The 21,018-nt window shown below is 40.1% G+C and overlaps 1 protein-coding gene across 2 annotated transcripts; it reads left to right on the top strand.

The window, feature by feature from the left end:
- The first annotated feature begins 1,821 nt into the window (after positions 1-1,821).
- Positions 1,822-16,166, top strand: LOC133478086 (guanine nucleotide-binding protein G(i) subunit alpha-1). Of its 2 annotated transcripts, XM_061773670.1 has the most exons (9): positions 1,823-2,113; positions 7,550-7,592; positions 9,315-9,456; positions 11,895-12,052; positions 12,159-12,287; positions 13,263-13,392; positions 13,706-13,859; positions 14,136-14,328; positions 15,162-16,166. In XM_061773670.1, the coding sequence occupies exons 1-8, from the start codon at positions 1,996-1,998 to the stop codon at positions 14,324-14,326; spliced, it is 1,065 nt and encodes a 354-aa protein (XP_061629654.1). In that variant the 5' UTR covers positions 1,823-1,995; the 3' UTR covers positions 14,327-14,328; positions 15,162-16,166. The 2 variants fall into 2 exon arrangements, with proteins under 2 accessions (XP_061629653.1, XP_061629654.1); XM_061773669.1 differs by having other exon boundaries at positions 1,822-2,113; positions 14,136-16,166.
- The last annotated feature ends 4,852 nt before the right edge of the window (positions 16,167-21,018 follow it).

The following is a 21,018-nucleotide window of genomic DNA, read 5'->3' as shown; positions in this document are numbered from 1 at the left end:
ATCTCAGGATCTTATTAGAACAGGGACAGCAGCGACATGTAAGTCAATAAACAAGGGAAAGTATTTGGTGTGCAGAGAATTGTTTTTTTCATTGTGCCAAGTTTTCAAAACAAGTATCGTACAGTATATAACTGAAAGTTAATAAAAAAAAAAAATAATTTGTACTTGAGCAGCTACATTTGTGCCCACGAGTCCACGACAATTGAGCGACACCTCATAGGTCACACCTTCTACTTCTGTTTGGTTGTTCTTTCTCGGGCGTGGTGGTTTCCTAAAAATATAATTAGAGGTCAAACCTGGTGCCAGAGAGGGCGGATTATTATTATTATTATTATTATTATTTGTACAGATTATTTTACTCATGTCATACTGTCAGGTCTTACTGAAAGTTTGGATAAATATTTCAAAGGGATTACTTTTAAAATTGCTAAGGGCTAGAATCAGCACCACTTTTGCCAGTATTTTTTTTTTACACAAGTATCTGTACTTCTGAAGACGAGAGCGTTAGCACTTTTGCCACCTCTTTTTTTAAAAACAGATTTCCACCTGTTAGACCTGCATGAGGATGTCTTCTGTGCTTCTCGCTCTGCACTGGCAGCATGTCTGTCTGTCAAAGCATCACATGCAAAGGCGCGAGTGAGCATTTGCGGCTTATGACAGAGGCCAACCATGCAAATCTGCCACCAGCATTTTCACCCAACATTCCGGCTAAATTTGCCTAAACTATCGCGTGATTGTCAGGAGTGCCAAATGTTTGGTAACTAGCTATTAAAATCCTGCGTGGGTGATCTTAAAAACAAACCGTTTTCACCGTTCCATGATGTTTGGAATACTATGTGATCGACAAATTAAAATTGGATTTTATTACATTGTAAATCCATCCGTCAGCGGCCGGCCAGGGGGCTCATCCCCGATGGGTGACGCCCTGTGCGGTTGCAGACGTCGCACATGCCAATTTCACCCCACTGCCCAGGAGCCTAATAAGGACATACGTGTCATAGAAAATTGATGGATAGAATGTAGCAGCTATGAAACACACAAAAAAATGTTTTGTTTTGAATATTTTTTTTATAAAGCTATCTAGTAGCACATAGGGTGAAAATGTATCATGAGCTCTAAGTATGATTCAGTACAGTTCTACAACCACAATAAGCATTGCTAAATGAATCCATTTTTGACAGTGCCACTTAAATCAAGCATTTTAATCTCAGTAACTGTAAAAAGGATTTGGCGCAACTCGGCACAATACATTTATTTTTGTAAAAATACATTTTTTTTTTTTTTTACACCGTGTAGATGTCCCTAATGAAGTGCACAATTAGGCACAATAAATTTATTTTGGTAAAAATACATATTTTTGTTTTTTTACACCGTGTAGATGTCCCCAATGAAGTGCACAATTACGCACAATAAATTTTTGGGGTAAAAATACATATTTTTGTTTTTTTACACCGTGTTTCCGTTCTCTTGAAATGATTTTAAGATTAAATCACAGCAGTTTAAACAGCCTTTTTTAAAAACTTGAACCTTACTACGCATGCGCTCTTATAGCTTTTTTTTTTTAAATGAACCTCTGCGCATGCGCATAACGCATTACGTCCAGTGCAGACCCGGAAAGGAAGAATTTCTTCAAAATATGAGGCAGACTTCGATTCTATATTCCCTTTTAGAGGGATAAAACATTTATTAAAAATTCGGTTCGTCAAGTAAACAACACAATTTAAAAAATATATATATTTTTTACGTGTATTCGCTGCGAAGTCAGTGTGGTTGGAAGAGGAGGGCGGGCTTCAATCCGCAACTGGAAACCCACTCCTCCTCCCCCTCCTCTTCCTCTTCCCCATTACTGGTGGATGCTAGGCTCGCTGGTCGCTGTTGCATGTCGTATTGCACTCCCAGTCAAAAGTTGTTTCGTCCGGTTTTACCCCAAAAATATTCTTTTCGGGGGATATCCGACTGCAGCGCAATTTTAAAAAAAAGAAAGAAGAAAGAAAGATGGGATGTACTCTGAGCACGGACGACAAGGCGGCGCAGGAGCGGAGCAAGATGATCGACAGGAACCTCCGGGACGACGGAGAGAAAGCTGCCCGGGAGGTGAAGCTGTTGCTGCTCGGTGAGAGAAAGATGGACGGGCCGGCCGGGGGTCTCGGGACCTTCCCCAAGCCCCTGCACAACACAACCAACTCATTGCTGTCGTCCGTCTTCGTCTCGTCAAATCACGCCACGTCTAAAAGCTGCATCTGCGGTTCAAATGAACTTTTCGTGAAACAACAAGTGGAGACATTTTGTCGTCAATGGGCTTTCGTCGCGCAGATAGCTCAAAAGTTCAACTGTTATTCCCCCCCGTCAGCTAACTCCATCGTAAGAGTTATAAAGGTGGTTAAAATGTATCCGCCGTGGAGGATTATCGCCACTTTAGCCAGCTGCTGCCGCCCAATACTGGCATTAAAGCATTAAATCGCTAAGCTAATTTAGCAATTAGCTTCTTAACCTAGCCACCTCAGCGTCGCTAGCCCGGATTAGTTAGTGAATTGAGGATTTATTTTGTTAGTTGTTTTTTTTTTTGGGGGGGGGGGTTACTATTATTTTTAATTCCAGCGATTTAAAATCGCTGTTAATTGCCGTTTCCAATCAATTCCAATCAGCTGACTTTGTCTTGTTTGCGCGCAGACTGGTGCGAAAATAAACCCTATCACACTTGTGGTGGCCTCTTTGCTCAATTCGAGGAACTTTTGATCGTAAATTTCCGCGTATTACCAATATTCGTTCGTTCTCACGTATGAATAATTTAATTGCCCGTCGGCAGCTGATCAGTGAAATCGATTCTGAGAGTCAATTTGCCGTTGTGTTGTCGGTGGAAAATGCAGGACAAAATGTGGATAGCTTCAGGGTAAAATTCAGAAAAGCTCATTTGGAGATGGGGGAGCACGCCTGCCTCACACTTTTGAGGTGTTTTCCTTATTCTTGCATGTGTTTTGGGTACTCTGGCTTGCTCTCACATTGCAATAATAAAAAAAAAAAAAAAACATTCATTTTGGGAACATTGATGGTGCTGCTGATGTCCATAGGGGTGAAGGTGAGAATGAATGCTGGTTTGTCTACATGTGGCCTGTGATTGACTGCCGACCAGTTTAGGGTGTACGCCAGCTGGGATTAGGCTACACAACAGCCACAGCCCGAATGAGGAGACCCGCTATCGAGCGACGGACAGATGGATGGTTGATGGATTTAAAGACCTTCAATGTACAGCCGTTATTTAAAACAACAACAACACACCATACATCCGGAAACCATAGTTACTGACAGTATTTGTAGGCCTAAAATAAGACATTTATCCATCCATCCAGGTTAGGCCGTTTAGAACAGACTCTTATTTGCAATGCCAACCTGGCTGCTGGCAGCAGAGTACAAGGCAAAATAAAAGCTCATTCAAATAAAGACATGGGCAGCAAATTATACAATGTGATGTACACAAACTGTACAGAAAACACGACACGCACAAAATAATAATAAACCGTGGCTCCCTTTACCCAACCCTTAACAGTTATGAGATGAGTTTCCTTTAACCAGTACGATGGCGCCGGGATCATAGATTTTATCATGACGATCAAGTCATGTTTTAGTTACAATGTAGGTAAACTGGTTTGAAATGTTGATTTACCTTTGTTTGTTGTTTGCCTCCAAATTTAGGTTGCTGTCTCACTTAATCACATTTGGGGCACATGGGCATCCCACATCTTGTGCTAACAAGGAACAGTATTATGGTGAAAATAAGTGATAGAGACGCAATCAAACATGGGTGTCCATGAATAAAGTGACATTTGGATTTGTTTTTGTCATGCCTAATCCCAATTAGTTGGGGTTTTTTTTTTTTTTTTGGGTGTAAATTTTAGCTTCTAACACAGCAAAGTCATTCTCAAGTCTATCTCCTTAAATGTGAGTTTGTTCGGAGACTTTAAAATTCCACCACAAAATTGATGCCAAATTGAACTCACTGGCACTTGATGAATAAATTCATCCAGTACATGATTTGTATAAAATTCTGCTTTACATGTAGTAATCCAAAGTTTTCTACATTAAATGGTGCTATACAATTCAAGGACTCAAGTAATTGTCAATAGGGATGTCTCGATCACGTTTTTTTTCTTCCTGTGTCTGAGTCACGTCGCTTGATTATGAGTATCAGCCGGTACCCCGGCAATGCATTGAGAAGAAAAGTGTGCATAGTGCATAGGATTTCTTCGATAGTAACAATACATTTTCAGTACAGTACATCGTTATTCAGAAACCGCTGTCTTCATTAAGTATAACGAGTCCATACAGATTCGTCGTAATTGCTGGGTGAATCCGTGACTCCTCGTCTACACCCAACACTACTGGGACTAGTTCGTCACAAAATAAACACACAGAAAAACACTTTTTAAGACTTCTATTTGAAATTGTTTAAAGTTCATCAAATTTCCTAACCTGTCACCCTTTGACCTCTTGCACCATCCCATTAAGACAAGCGAGTTATTTTGCCATTCTTTTCCCTCCGCTGGCCCGTGTGACATTGCAGACGTAGCTTGTGGTATCTTTCTGCTTGCCCTGACTGCCCTGTAAGCAAAATTTTGTGGAATTATCCTCCCTCTCCGAAAACAAGCATTCCGGGCAAAAAGGTGCCGCTGTGTCATGTATTGTGAATTCGCCGTTCAGTTTTTGTCGCCACTTGGGGCTGTGTCCCTCTCGCTTGCCGTTCCTGTGAGTGTGTGAAGGCCCGGGAAGCGGCAGAACGTAACACTACATTCTATAAAATGTATAAAACGAATAAAAAAAGAATTCAAGGAAGATTATATCAAAAAAATAACAATAATAAAATAGTACTAGTAATATGTACAATTCCTATGAAGTTGGGACGTTGTGTTAACCAAATAAAAAGAGAATACAAGGATTTGGAAATCATGTTCAACCTATATTTGATTGAATACACTACAAAGACAAAATATGTAATCTTCAAACTGATAAACTTGATTGTTTTTAGCAAATAATCACGAACTTCGAATTTTATGGCTGCAACACGTTCCAAAAAAGCTGGGACAGGTGGCAAAAAAGACTGAGAAAGTTGAGGAATGCTCATCAAACACCAGTTTGGGACATCCCACAGGTGAACAGGCTCATTGGGAACAGGTGGGTGCCATGATTGGGTAGAAAAGGAGCTTCCCTAAATTGTTCAGTCATTCACAAGCAAAGATGGGGTGAGGGTCACCTTTGTGAACAAGTGCATGAGAAAATAGTCCAACAGTTTAAGGACAATGTTCCTCAGCGTACAGTTGTAAGGAATTTAGGGATTTCATCATCTACGGTCCATAATATCATCAAAAGGTTCAGAGAATCTGGAGAAATCACTGCATGTAAGCGGCAAGGCTGTAAACCAACATTGAATGCCCGTGACCTTCGATCCCTCGGGCGGCACTGCATCAAAAACCGACAACGTGTTAAAGGATATCACCGCATGGGCTCAGGAACACTTCAGAAAACCAATGTCAGTAAATACAGTTCGGCGCTACATCCGGAAGTCCAACTTGAAACTCTACTATGCAAAGCAAAAGCCATTTATCAACAACACCCAGAAACGTCGCCGTCTTCTCTGGGCCCGAGCTCATCGAAGATGGACTGACGCAAAGTGGAAAAGTGTTCTGTGGTCCGACGAGTCCACATTTCAAATTGTTTTTGGAAATTGTGGACGTCGTGTCCTCCGGGCCAAAGAGGAAAAGAACCATCCGGACTTTTATGGACGCAAAGTTCAAAAGCCAGCATCTGTGATGGTTTGGGGCTGTGAAATTCCAGTATTACTGGTGTACCGAATAATATACCGCTTTTACTTAAAGTTTACAGTTAACAACAACACTTTCATATGGTAAACTGCCTCTTAATTTTTGATTACATCTGTACACGTAAAGATGCAGTTGTACTAAATATGTAACCCAAATTGTGATAGGCTGGGATAGGCTCCAGCTCCTTGTGACCCGAGTGAGCGTAAGAGGTATAGAAGATGGATAGATGTGAAAGCACGACACACCCCCAGTTACTCCTTGGATGCTCATTGAACTGAAGTCTTCTGTACGTTTCTGTCTCCTGTCATGTCCCCACGCATGGCAGCTGCTCCCCAATTTGGGAGTTAGAATTTGAACATTTTTGTAGACGAATTACTTGTCGTGTGTCAGAGCTTTGTGTGACATCCAACTGGTGAACAGGTCTCCTCACCTGGGACCATGGAGTCCCAGCAGAGGGAAAGTAATTAAAATGTTGTCTTCTCACCTGTAAACACACATGGATATCATGGGGAGTTGTCGTGCCTCACCGGGAATGGCAGGGACGCACTCCAAAAAGTTGCGTTTTTGTTTCTGGGGTGACTAAAGGGGGATCAAATTTCAAAATGTGAGACCCCACACGTGACGAGGAAGAAAAAAAAATCGTCGTGTGTGTGCTTCCTGCTTTTAGTGTGTGGTGTACTCGAGGGGACCGGTGCAGCACACCCCACGCGTAACTGACAATCCAGAGTCTGCCGTAGTACCAAGACTGACCTATGAGAGGCAGCATAGTACCACAGGGAATCCAGACTGACAGAAAATTCAAAGCACAAGAAAGAATAGTAGCAGGAGCAGTAATCGAAGCTAGGCTAACTTTGCGCATGTCTGGTATCTACATTTTTGTTGCAAACTGTTCATGTAATTTCTGTTGTCAATGACTTGTGAGACACATACAAACACTCAACACAACCGGTTGCTCTCTGTTTCAACTTCAGGCTGCTTTTTGATTGGCTATCGTTTTGGTTTATGTTATAATCACCACAATCAGTGTTGACCTACACATACGGATTTGCCATCTTAAATATTGAATAGGTTTAACATTTACGATTGTCAGCCCTGACTGTTTTCCAAGTAGATTGGAGAGAAAAATCTCTCTACCAAACCACTCCACACTGCAGTCCTCCGACAATCTGGCCTTTGCTTAATTTGATCGGAAGGTGTAGAAAACTCAGAAAGCTCAAACTCAGCCTGATTATATATGTGTTCCTCACTTTACATGGGAGTCCAGCCTGCATTAAATTGTAACCCCAGGGATGTTTGAGCCATGTGTAATCTCATCGACGCCAGGATCGAGTTGATTAATCCAATTGCGCTGAGATGCGGCTCAACTGCGGATTCAGTCGCAGCGTTAACAAGATTCTGTTAGCATGTCGGCTGACAAACCGCAGATGGAGAGGAGGGAAGCTCCATTTGTAAATTTGGTGTATGGTGTAAGTGTCCCCCAATGTAACGGGGCTGGACAGATAATGGAAAAAAAAAAGATCATTCTCTCAAGGCTCATATTTAAAGGTCTGACATTTTCTCTAAAGTCCCATCTGGATATTCCCCCCCCCCAAAAAAAAAATTATTTTTGAAAGAATATCTGAATTCCAACTTTTTTTTAATTTTTATTGCCCGCGAAAGAATTTCTTGGCCCGCAAAGTGTCAAGTCGGCATGCCTTTGTCTGTTGTGATGTAATTCCCATGTTTGTCTCTTTCAGGTGCTGGCGAGTCTGGGAAGAGTACAATTGTTAAACAGATGAAGTAAGTCAAAACCTGTGCCCAACACGTCAAGCAGGACAAAAACTATAAGGCTGAAAAATGTATCCCAATATAATTATTTCATAACGGTCGATACCGAAAATTATTATATTTTTTTTTTTCACCCATTCAAAATAAGGACCTGGAGAAAAAAGGCTTGATTTTATATTTTAAAACATAATCTTTAACCTTCAAAAAGAGGTCAACACAGCTATTAACCAACTGTTAACCAACAAAACCAGATCTGTATGGACATTCTTTTGCTGGAGTCCTTGGGTGGTCTTTCAAATAAACTTTTATTTTTTTAAATGCAACTTTAGATCCGAATTAACCTTAGTGGGTGCATTTTTGGGACAGTCTACTTTCTTCCAGAAGTGGACTGGTTGTGTGTTAAACGGGAGATTCTTTCATATAATACTTTGAAATCCAAAGCATTGATGTCCGTATATTATTTGATCAGGTTTTATTTTGAAGGTGGCGGCGTGTTACTGTAATGCACAGTAAGAGCAATTGTTGTTGCGGCTGCCTTGAAAGGTCAGCAGCTGAAACGGGAAAATAAATTAGTCATATTGCCAGACTTTTTAGGGACGGTAATCCTGCGTTGTTTACAGACCGCATCGGTCGTCTGACCCTTGACAAAGTACATTAAATTAAAGTACTTATTATACTAAATTAAATAATTTTTAACATTTGGAATAGCTGGATCACTTTTTTTTTTTTTTTGCACCCAAGTCACTTGAGTTTGTCTGCCGAAACGGAGTCTTGATCTGATACCTCTGCAGTGCGTGAAAATAGAAAAGAGTGCATCCAGATAATCTCAGTTGTCGTCATTTTTTGTATTTGTCTAGTGCAATAGTGGTTCAAATGAAGTAAACTGCTATCTTTTCTTTAATAACATCTTTTCCTAGCATATCAATTGTGCAGCACAAAATAATGCAAACAAATTTCATTTCAATATCCTGTCTTAAAATCTATAAAATAGAATATCTAAACAACAAAACATCCCACATGCCACCTAGATTTTATAGAAATATGCTCTCCTAACTAAACTAAAAGCTAAGAAAAATTAGCATTTTAGGCTAGTGTGGAATATAAATTTAAGTAGTCAAGTATTGAAATGCACAACAGATATCTCGGTTCCATGCGAAGCGCTCGCTCTTTTTACAAACATTACAAGTCGCTTTCCAGATGAAAATACTTCCAAACTACAGACATTATCCCCATCACAAGACGCACGTTTCACGTTTACGCTATCCACTAGTTCACAGGTGTCAAACTCAAGACCCAGTTGCCAGATCTAGCCCACCATATCATTTTATGTGGTCCGTGCAAGCAGATCACATAATCTCATTCCATGAGTCTTGCTAAAATCTATACCAAATCTGTAATTTCGAATCGTCAATGTAACAAAAATAACCTTAAAATATCAGATTTTTTTGTTTTTTACAGTAAATGAACTACCTATTATCCTAGACCTTTGATTTCACAATTGGTTATGTATCAATTTGTTGTGCATGTCCAACAATGTGAGATGATTAGCCACTGATTTGTTTTCATAGTCATAGGTGTCATGGCCCCCCGAGCCAAACTGTAACTACAATGTGGCCCGTGAAAAAAAACAAGTTTGACACACTTGCCTGTTAGAGCAAGCCTGCGACAACTAACGTTAACGTGATATAACAGGGAACACTGTACATGTGATAAACCTCTCGTGACGTGTGGCAGGATCATCCACGAAGCAGGCTACTCAGAGGAGGAATGTAAGCAGTACAAGGCGGTCGTCTACAGCAACACCATCCAGTCCATCATTGCCATCATCAGAGCCATGGGGCGCCTCAAGATCGACTTTGCCGACACAGCCAGAGCGGTGAGTGCTGGCCGAAGTTACACTTCGCCATCACGAAATAAGATTTACAGTGAACCCCGTTTATATCAGGGGATACGTTCCTAGATCCAACCACAATAGGTGCGACATAGAGGGAATATATATATATTTTTAAAGGTCCTGTATTTTGGCTAGTTCAACCTCCATATAGTGACTCTCCGACATGGACTGTGTCAATTTCATTTGAAAAAACACCTTGTTTTTGTCATACGAGTGTCCAGTAAAGGCTCCTGTGACAACTACTTCTCTTTGACCCAGTTTTGTATCGGCTTTGTCCATATTTGGCTAAGACCGCCCCCTTTCCTCTAATTGGCTGCCTCCGTGTAGAAAAACTCACCTGTGAGAGCACGTGTTTGTTATATCGACATCGCTGGCTCGGGAGCGGAGAGGTAGGCGGAGATCTGCGTCAGTGACGGAGATAAGCTCGAGAAATTCGAACGACCTGATTTCAGGCCTCTTGGCAGAAAAGTGCGTGGACAATTTTAATACATATTTCACATGTTTACTGAGCCACCATAGAGAGAATGCATCTCAAATACTAGAAAAGATGTCAAAATACAGTAAGTCCCCCTTAATATAGTTGTAACCCTCCCGCACGATGTTAACTTGTTAAAAACCACCAAACATATTTGTACACAAACAAAATCACAAGTAGAAAATGTATGGAAAATATTGTATTGGTAATGTGACTTTGGTGAGTCTGTGTTTCTGGGCGTGATACTATTTGCACATATTTGCAAAGGGTTATTAGCTTCTGGCTGAGTTTCTATTTCTACTCTTGCCATTTAGCCCACGAGGAGCGTCGCCTGTACATACGATTACATAATGCTGCATTTAGAAATCAAAGAGGCTGTGCAAGTCCTTGTTCTCATTTTCAAAACAAATGTCCTCATTGGAAATGTAGCGGGGATGAATTGTTTTAGCGCCCTCCTAGAAACTTAATGAGCTCCAGGCGATGTTTTAATTAAACGTAACTGTCATACAAGCAGGGATGGGAATCGAGAACTTCTCAATAATTGGACTCCTTGGAATCGAGGACTTATCCCTCAGACATTCGCCTCTCTCGGATCCCCCCGACTCTCTCTGGAGGTTGTTTCTAAGAAGGTGGATTTCTATAATTGTGTGGAAGGTATTTTGCAAAATTGGGTCAAATCTGTTCTTTTTTGCAGGACAATTCTTTGTTTTATGTCTGAATTAGTTTTTTGATCAAGTTGAATACCAAATGAGCACTGTAAATATTCCCAAATGTGAGTAGCCGAAGTTAAGAGAGTTGATATCCTGCCAGGAATGACGAAAGTTATCTCTGCTTTTCACTGTTCTCAGTCTCAATGTTTAAAGTTGTTGTATGTTTGTAAGTTTTGATAATGGAATCTGAATCGCAAAATTGTCCCATTCCCATCCCTGCAAAGAAGTGCTAAGTAAACAACTCTATAATATTCTTCAAAATGTGGATAAAACTCAGATGCATGTCAGATGTGTGCCAATGCGAGTGCAGCGGTAACACTCAAATCCGATAAACCCCGTCGATGTGAGGTTGACGTCGTCAAAATCGCTGATTGGTGATGCATACATGCGCGTGTCTAGCCAAATAAACCCAAATTAACAAACACCCACTGTAAATCGAAACGACAGAGGAAATAGACAGTAAACCCACGCTATATTGCGGTTCACGCTTTGCGAACCCGCTATTTCGTGTTTTTAATATTGCTGCGCAATACATAGATATATTTTTAAGCTAGTTAATGCAATTGATAGTACAGGTAGTCTCTCCGGGACTTATTTTTTTGTACTGTATATATTAATTTTGATATTTTCGCCTTTTTTTTTTTTTTTAAATCCCTTGCACTCTCTCTCTCTCTCTCTCTCTCTCTCTCTCTCTCTCTCTCTCTCTCTCTCTCTCTCTCTGTCTCAATATATTCTGTTTAAATGTGTGTGTAGTGTTTTAAGTGTGTTTAAAGACCCTAAAACAATTTCAAGTTAAAAATAAGTTTAAAAAAATCGATATTTTTTTCGTATTTCTATGTCGCGGATTTTCATTTATCGTGGGGGGGTCTGCAACATAACCCCTGCAATGGATGGGTTTTTATTGTAGACCATTAATTATGGTATAAATATGCTTCATTAGAAGCGTATCATCATTAATAAGCAAAATAATTTCTGACTGCAGCCATTAGGGGCATTTGGCTTGAGATGTTCCACTGTATTTAACACCAGCGTATTGAACTGATGTAGCAATATGCTCATTTGTTTCTATCGCTATTTTGACTCTTTTAATGTACATGCTCTGTTTCTATACAAATGACCCACGGCTCCACTGAGGCACGGCTGGCAAGATGTTCCACTCTATTTACTTTTAGTGTAACGCCGGCTTCGCTTTCAGCTGCTTTGTAGCGACTTAAATGAGAGGTTTGTCCACTCAGGATGACGCGCGGCAGCTGTTCGTGTTGGCCGGCTCGGCCGAGGAGGGCTTCATGACCGGCGAGCTGGCCGGGGTCATCCAGCGGCTGTGGAAGGACGGAGGAGTGCAGGCGTGCTTCAGCCGCTCCCGAGAGTACCAGCTCAACGACTCGGCGGCGTAGTGAGTAGTCGTATTGCAATCCTCCAAAGCGAGGGTGTGGCTGGTTTGAACTCGTTAACTATTCCCCTTCTGTTCTCTGTCCCCTTGTTTCCCTTCCCCAAAAAAGCTATCTGAATGACCTGGACAGGATATCACATGGGGCTTACGTGCCCACCCAGCAGGATGTGCTGAGGACCCGAGTGAAGACCACTGGCATCGTGGAGACACACTTCACCTTCAAGGATCTGCATTTCAAGTCAGTTTGTCATTTAAAGAAGTCAGTTTGTCTTCTCCTCTTACGCCATTTAACTTTTGTTAAATACATCAGGGAGACCTATTGGGCATTTTTTTTTTTTTCGTAATTTAAAATGACTTCCAGGTGTCTTAAAAACATGGACAGTGAACCCTGGGGGATGCATTCTAGACCCACCCACAATAGGTGAAAATCCATATCGTGTGACCAAACATTTTTATCCCTCCCACATGCTTTAAACATATGAAACCCACTTTATAACCGCATTGTATTTGAACACCAAGAACAAATTGCAACCATAAACTGTATAGAAAATAATAAATACTGTACGTATGGATCGTAATGTTTGTGTAAATAGTTGTGCCTTTTAAGAGGCGGGGCCTGGTGGGGTTGCGTGTGATGACAGCGAATCTGTGTGTGAGAGTCTGGACGTGAGCTGTGGCTGACAGCGGCTGAATATCCTCTTCGTGTTTGTCTTTTACTGTTCTCGCAGCAGACAATAAACGTGAGTATATGGTAAAAAGCCGATTAAAAACGACCACTAAGGGAAAATGTGGTATAGCTGGGGCGCAAATGCTGTATCGCAATATAGCAGGAGAACAATATATCTGTTATATATATATGTTTTTGTCAAAATACTCTCTAATACTATGAAGATGCAAGAATTATCAAACAGTTTTCACCTTCTTATTCGAGCCGCGCTAAAATTAGCCTCTTTGAGTTGGTGGTTTCACTCCCTTCTACTGTGGGGTGTACTCAATTTTCTGTAATATGTCGCGTGGTGTTTTTGGGGGGAGCTGGAACAGATTAACAGCATTTCAAGTCATTTCAATGGGGAAACATTGTTCTTGTATACAAGTAAACGGAGTTACAAACTTGGTCACAGATTGAATTGAACTTGTAAGTCAAGGTACTACTGTAATGTGTAGTTTATTTATTTGTTTATTTTATTTAAATGCCCTGGTCTGATCTCTACAGAATGTTCGATGTCGGCGGCCAGCGCTCGGAGAGGAAGAAGTGGATCCACTGCTTCGAGGGCGTCACCGCCATCATCTTCTGTGTGGCTCTCAGCGACTACGACCTCGTGCTGGCCGAGGACGAGGAGATGGTGAGAGCGCCGCGCTTTTCGCACTTGTCACAAAAGGACAATTTCCAGATGAACCTAAAATGTATTGTAACCTTTCCAGGTGAACTTAGAATTGGACCTTCTGTAAACTTTGAACGCACATTCCTCAGCTCATTCCTGTTCAATGTTTTTTTTTGTGTGTACTTTTTGCACACCTTGTTGTTGTCTAGCATTTTAGGTTCATCCTGAAATTTCACGCCAGAGCCAAATATCCCTAAATTTCTGTGATCAGTGTGTGTGTGTGTTTCTCCTCGGAGCATTTCTCCCCAATCAACGCGTCTATGCTCTTTGGCAGAACCGAATGCACGAGAGCATGAAGCTTTTTGACTCCATCTGCAACAACAAGTGGTTCACGGACACCTCCATCATTCTCTTCCTCAACAAGAAGGACCTGTTTGAGGAGAAGATCAAAAAGAGCCCCCTCACAATCTGCTACCCAGAATACACAGGTGACTAAATCAAAACGCGTATCAAATCTCAATCAAAATCCTGTATTGCATCCTTTCCCTGAAAATGGAGAATCTGGGTGGGAACTGCTACAGAAAGGAATATGGATTGTAAATAATTGTTCTTCAAACCACTGCAGAAATCAATCCAGGCTGAGGCTGATCTGTTGCACAGGATAGTATATAATGATATAGTGTATAATTCCTTTTTTTCGCTATAGATTTTGAGACAGCAGCAGTCGAAAATGAACCCATATCCAATGTTGTCACCGCCCGCAGGCTCCAACACCTACGAGGAAGCGGCGGCCTACATCCAGTGTCAGTTTGAGGACCTGAACAAGAGGAAGGACACCAAGGAGATCTACACCCACTTCACCTGCGCCACCGACACCAAGAATGTGCAGTTTGTGTTTGACGCCGTCACCGACGTCATCATCAAAAACAACCTGAAGGACTGTGGCCTTTTCTGAAGGTGAATGTGTGATTCTTGTTCTGCATCACGAAGGAGGAGTATTAGAGCCACACTGAAAAAAGTCACTGCACTGCGAGATTCAAGTTTGTCATCTTAAAGTTGTATTCTTGCGCGAATAAGGCCATATATTTTCCAGATTCAAAGTTGGATATTTTCATTTAAAAAAAAAAAAAAAAAAAAGGATTTTGTCAAGTATATTTTCAAGAATAAAGTCATATTTTAGAGAAAATAAAATGACATCTCAAAAACAGGACTTTTTATCTCAGTACACGGTTCTTTATCTATTATTACTCTAACCTGGAAAATATAGAACTTTTTCTCAAAAGTGTATACTTTATTCTTGTAATATTTCCATTTTAATCTGAAATCTAAAAAGGTTAAATATTTTTTTTAAATTCAGACATACAACTTTTTCCTCCTAAAAATTGAGTTTGTCCTTGTAATATGATATTAAATTCCGAATGTACGGCTTTATGCTCATAAGATTCTGACTTTAATCTTGAAAATATTCTTCTTTTTATCTCGAAAGTGTAACTTTTTCTCAAATATTGGACTTTGTTCCAGTAATATTACAACTTTGATATAAAAAACAAAAATATAAAAAAATAAAAAAGAATAATTGACTTTAATCTCCAATACCTGTCTACGTATATGCTCTAAAGATTACGATTTTCAACTTTGACACCCCCCAATTATGCGACAGTTTCTCATTATATCCCAACTTTAATCTCAAAAAATATACGGACTGTACTTTTTTCAGTGTGTCCCTCGTACTCATTGGTACTATCTAACTAACCGCGTGGTCATGTTGTTGTTGCCGTTACTGTGTTCAGGCAGCCCGGCGGTCCTGCTGCCCGGACTTGACTTTACTCAACGAGCGTCTGGCCTTCACAGACCCCCGCTGACAAATGTCACTTTTATCGTCTTATTAACTTATGTTCATCTCTCAAAAGGTTTTAACGGCGGCGTGTAGACGAGAAACATTTTGTGTAAAATATTTGTACAACTGTCTAATGGCAGGTTTTTTCCCCCCCCACCACCTTTTTAAAAATGTGCTCCTTTGACCTATCATGTTTTATTTTGGCTATATTATCTTCTTCCCCCCCCCCCCCCCCCCCCCCCTCATCTCTGAATGAACACTTTGTTTACTTTCAGCATGCCTTAGTTTCCTTCTGTTGACTTAGATGTTAGCTTCATGTGCTAGATGTTGTTACCATCTAACCTGCAGTCTATTTGTTTCGTTTTTGTTTTTACTTGTTTTCCCTCCTTGGACAAACCAAGTACGACCAATTTGCTCCACAGGCCAAATTCCCCTCTGACATACTGTGAGAGCCATTTGAACCTTTTCAGCCGGTTTGCATGTGTGCTCGAGACCAAAAGCCTGTGAATGTGTTTTTTCTTTTTTTTCTTTTTTTTTTTCGTGTGCGTGTGTGTGAGTGAGAGAGAGTATGCACAATATCAAAACAAAGGGACTTCATTCCTCTTGGTGTCATCCTCCTCTTTCAAAGTTGTATTTTTCTAAGCGACCGAAAAGACGCTAACGACGACGAGCAACATTCCCGATTGAAGGACGAAGCTTTGAAAGGAAGGATGTCTTTGTAGCACACAAAAGCAGAAGCGCACGTAGACGGTGTGTGTGTGTGGCGTACACGGCCGAGATCTCGGTGATGGTTTCACGTTACATATCCTGCACACACACACACACACACACACACACACGCCCACCCCGCAGCTGTAGATTTTCCATCGGATGGGGACTCATCTGTGGACTAATCTCCATGATTTTTTTGCTAATAAAAGAGCTGCTGTGGTGAAACCATGGCAACTTATGCAACAAACTTTTCCCATGTATTTTTGTGGTCAACAAAACATTGACTGAACTGTTGAGTAATATTTGCAAGGGATAATTGGAAAAATGAGTGCAAAGAGTCATATCAGGTGACTCGTGCTGCATTCAAGACTGCTAGGAAGTCAGAATTTTCCGAATTTTAAAATATTTAATTAGGGTACTTACTGAAGCTCCAGTATGTTCCCTTGTATTGGGGGAAAAAAACTGCCAGACCGAGCCAACAAATTGTTTTTAACAAGATAAAATTTGCAGACCTTGGTGCCAGACTTCTCAGAATAAAGCTAAATGCATTTGTAGCCTTAAAAAAAAAAAAAGTAATTGATTGAGTAATCTGATTTTGGGTGGCATTTATTATGACTTGCCAGTTGTCTGACTGGATGGAACACACCATTATGGAAAACAACAGTCACTGTAATGCAGTAGAACAATGGCGTTCAAGCTTTTGACACCAGCTACATCAAATAAGTCGTAGCTCTCCAAGTACCACCATTTGGTGAACCACAATGAAATACAGTAGCATAGCAGGCCTGCCTTTTTGTTTTTGTATTTGTTTCTAATTAACCTGTTACCCTGCGGAATGTGTCAAACAGTTTATTTTTTTTGTATTTAGTTTTTTTTGCATTCTTCAACTATCCCAACTTTTTGGGAACCTGTTGCAGGCACCAAATTCAAAATGAGAGAATATTTGCAACCCCAAAAAAGAAAACGACGTTCATCGGTTTGAACATTAAATATCTTCTCTCTGTAGTGAATTCAATTGATGACAGGTTTAAAAGGATTTGCAAATGATTTTATTTTGGTTTTATTTTACACAGCGTCACGACTTCATTGGTAATATGGTTTTATATGCAGTTTGAACAACACTTTAATAGTGATTGCTTTTAAATGTATTGAATTTTAAAGTCAATACAACTGAACTGTGCTTAAATGTACTGTAGTGGATTAAAAAAAAAAAAAAAAAAGGTTACGCCACTATAAAATTATGCCCAATTGGATACCTCGTCTAGGGCTTCAACGAGATACTTCAATTACTTGGCCATTCGTTAAAAACAAATAAAAATATGCTACTAATGAATTTTGGCCTACGTTTTGGGGGGCATGTAGATGGGGAAACAATTGCAGAAAAGTTACTTACCAAAAGAAAATATTGGTAAAGCTTCAGAGATTTGAAAAAGTGCTAAAGTAATAAAAAGAAACTTTATACTATGCTTTGTTGTTCTTCTTTTTTTAACCCCTGAGGTTGAAATGTTACATTTGAATGGTTGCCACATACGTGTTTAAACTAGTGCAGTCATTCCATCCATTTTTTTTCACCGTAAAGAATTTGGGGCATAAGCAAAATAAGTTGGCATATTGCCACTTATGTTTAGGATTCAGACAAGTGATAATTACTTTTAGTAGACGTCAGTTCTGCACTCCACAACTCAATTAAGAAATGTCCGAGCTAATATAACGCATTTGTTATATAGCAGCAATGCGTTCCATTGTGTTCCAGCTGTCTCAGAAGAATCAGCAGGACAAAGCGTTCAAAAGTATCAACCTTAAAGGGAACAGAATATGGATAATAGACTTTTTAATAGCTTGAATACAAATAGTTGGCTCTCCGGAGTTCTAAGTTAGCAAGTAAATATTTTTGTGAAACAATGTGCGACGCCCCTGGTCGTCATGGTAACGGAAGCCCTACTTGGGACAGATCTGACCCATACCAAAAAAAAAAAAAAAAAAACATTTTGACTGAAGAATGCCGGAGCTCTTTTATTAAGATTCCTAGGAACGCTTTCAAATTTGGGGGGGGGGGGAGGAAAATATCTATTATGTCTCCATCCAGTGGCATAAGGAACAACTACACTTCAATATAGTCTGCAGAGTTCAATTACAGTGACATTTTTATTTATTTTTTTATAATGAAACCCCTAATTAGTTTCTCCTACAGTTGAAGGGAATTCATATTGCCATGCATTTCCTGATCCATATGTCCATAAGTCGAACATCGAAATAATCCAAAGGAACGGTTCGCAGCCCCTTGTGTTTAAGCACAATGATCAGGCAAGAGAAGGAGGCCTATTTTTAGGGCCCAATTCTGTGACGTGTAAAGCTAAGTGCACAATCATTATGCTAATCCCTTCATTCCTGCAAGGCAGATCAAAACGTGCGCGTCAAAGCCAAGGTGTGGATTGAAGGAGGAAGAATAGGGAGGAAAAAGGGATGTGCACGATGCTCTCCAAACACGCAGCTGCTTACTGACCACAGATGCAAAGCAAAAAGAGCCCCGACTCCAGCGACATCTACCATCGAGAGAAACTCTGAAAAGTCTTTTTTTTTTTTTTATATAAATGAGCAACTTGGTTAACTTATGAAAGAGGTGACTTGTGATGCAAGACAGACATCAAATAAAACAGGATTAGACCGTGGCTTCAAAACAGCAATGTTCCTCGTTGAAGTCAATTGAAATGCCATCGACCAAAACTGTTTTTAATGAAGGAAAATAAAACCATATTATGTCAAAATATAATATAAACTAAACAGGTTTTGTAAAGTGTAATCAGTACTGTCGTATTTCAGTGTACCTTTAAGGGGTGTGGCCTAGTGAGTGACACGAGTTCGTCTTGTGTGTGAGCGTCTGGACGTGAGTTGTGGCCTACAGCAATTCTCATTTTGTACTTGTGTTTGACTCAAAATGAAACTCATTGCCAGGGATTTAAAAAAAAAAAAAAAAAATGTAGTTTTCATGTGTTTCAATTGGCCAAAAGCGGCCACCGTAGAGCCAAAAAGTACAATTTGATGGAAACTGTGTTATGGATATTTTGAAAGAGCTAAAGTTGGAAGTGACAAATATCGAGAAAAATCCCCGATTATCAGTATGCGTGTACACCACTTAAGATGCAGTACCAACACAGTTGGAAGGTGTACGGTGGAATACATGGCAATGGGCTCAGCGTTGACTACAGACAAGGATTTGCTATCGTAAATATTGAACAGGTTCACCATGAACGATCATGGGTCTCAATTGTTTTCTGAGCAGATTATATCATGTTAATTTCCCCTTATTTTTATTTTACTCCGTTGTTCCAGTTACATAAGGGCAGTGGTTCTCAAAGTGTGGTACAAGTGCCACAAGTGGTACATGAAAGAGTCACTGAATTGATGTTCAAACTTTGCCTAATGTCATAGTGGCTTATACTTTTTTTTTTTAAATTTTTAAATATATAATCAGGTACTGTATATTTATCAAGTACAGTTCAGTTATATTTAACTTTTAAGTACACTTTTTTTTTCATTTCATCTTTTCCAAAGTCCAATTTTTTTTTAAATTGAATCCTTATTTTAGTATACTTTACGATTTTCCTATATTTAAACGCAGTGTTAATCTTCAATTATGTGAAGACATTCAATGCAAACAAGCCGGTGGGAATCATTCAAGGATAAAATACGTTTGAAAACCGTCAGGTAACAAACACACACGTGCACAGTCGTCATTCCTGAGCGCGGTAGCCGGATGCGACGGCGCAGCTCTTGACTAGCAATAATGAATATTACATGCGACTTTGACTCGGGGAACCAGACATTAAAAAATGATGTCTACAAAAAGGGTTTGTCATTCTCTGTTTGGCCTGAAGTCAAGATAGGAAGTGTTGTCACGATGTACAACACAAAACATGTTACAAGAAGGGCAAGTTGACGATTGCACTGCCCGACTGGTGAAGTTTTAAAGGAGACATTCGATGCTGTGATTTCTCAATTTAAAACAGTTCACAAGTTTCTTAATCAAAGGTTCCTGACATTCTTTGGTCAAAATGCACAAACTCACACTTAATAGCCACTAAGCAAGCAGTGGCCAACCTTCAAAACCTAAATTCTACATCATATTTATACCATGAAATTGTATTCATTTATTCCCAAGAGTATTTTACCTGCGGGTTTTTGCTATCGGCCTCTATGTTTACTTTAGTTTCTTTTGTCCAATCCAATTTCAGCCTTAATGTGTTGCCATGACAATCTAATCTGCCCAGTGCCTTCAGAGTCAGTCATGCTGGCAGTGTGCTTGCCTAACATTAGATCACAAACTCTGTTTCCCTCAAGAGTATTCAAATTTCAAATAAAAGCCCAACTTTAAAAAGGCTGCCAAGTCATTCAAAAGGAAAGCAGTTCACTTTGATATATTAAATATAAGATACCCAGTGGACCTTCACGTCTTTCCTTTTCCTTCCCACTCGACTGTGTACCGCAGTCGTCTGCAGCGGATCACACGCGTGCAGAATTGTCGTCTATTGTAACGACAGTGTTGGACTGGACCTCATTAGATGAAGCAAACCATTCACGTGTCCAGTGACCTCATATTGCAGTAGTTTGGGCTACAGATTTGGATAGTTTTCCCCAAAACGAGGAAACACGCAGCTTGAAAGTTGGCCGAGTTGAATTCGAAATGTGATGCTGAATATGAAGGACGTGTCAGCGTGTGTTTCTGTCATATTGAGGACACAAATCAGTTTGAATGCACACGTGCTGCCTTCGGGGTCCTGTTATTATGATTCAGTGTGACGTCTAAGCCTCTAATAACACACACAACCGCATCATTTCACGGAACATTTGGCCCCATTGACAACATGAAATGAAAGAATGAATTTCTCTTCAAACATTTAAACTCACTGGACACTTGAAAATGTAATGATAACCATAGAACCGGAAATTGAGCTTCATAAGAAAGTGAGTTACAATACTGTAAATACTTTGACTGATCCATAATACTTTTTCCCCTTTAATTCAAGCAAAAAGTATTTGTACATACAGTATATGCTCTGGACACTTCATTAGGTACACTGGAAAAATGCGGTACGACAGCC

This window comes from Phyllopteryx taeniolatus, chromosome 5, assembly GCF_024500385.1.
Source record: "Phyllopteryx taeniolatus isolate TA_2022b chromosome 5, UOR_Ptae_1.2, whole genome shotgun sequence".
Classification (NCBI taxonomy): domain Eukaryota; kingdom Metazoa; phylum Chordata; class Actinopteri; order Syngnathiformes; family Syngnathidae; genus Phyllopteryx; species Phyllopteryx taeniolatus.
This window is presented reverse-complemented; position numbering and strand designations above follow the sequence as displayed.

Coding starts and splice junctions, on each gene's coding strand:
- LOC133478086 (XM_061773669.1), top strand. CDS start 1,996: ATGGGATGTACTCTGAGCACGGACGACAAGGCGGCGCAGGAGCGGAGC. Junction 7,593..9,314: donor ACAATTGTTAAACAGATGAA/GTAAGTCAAAAC, acceptor GACGTGTGGCAG/GATCATCCACGAAGCAGGCT. Junction 13,860..14,135: donor CTGCTACCCAGAATACACAG/GTGACTAAATCA, acceptor CACCGCCCGCAG/GCTCCAACACCTACGAGGAA.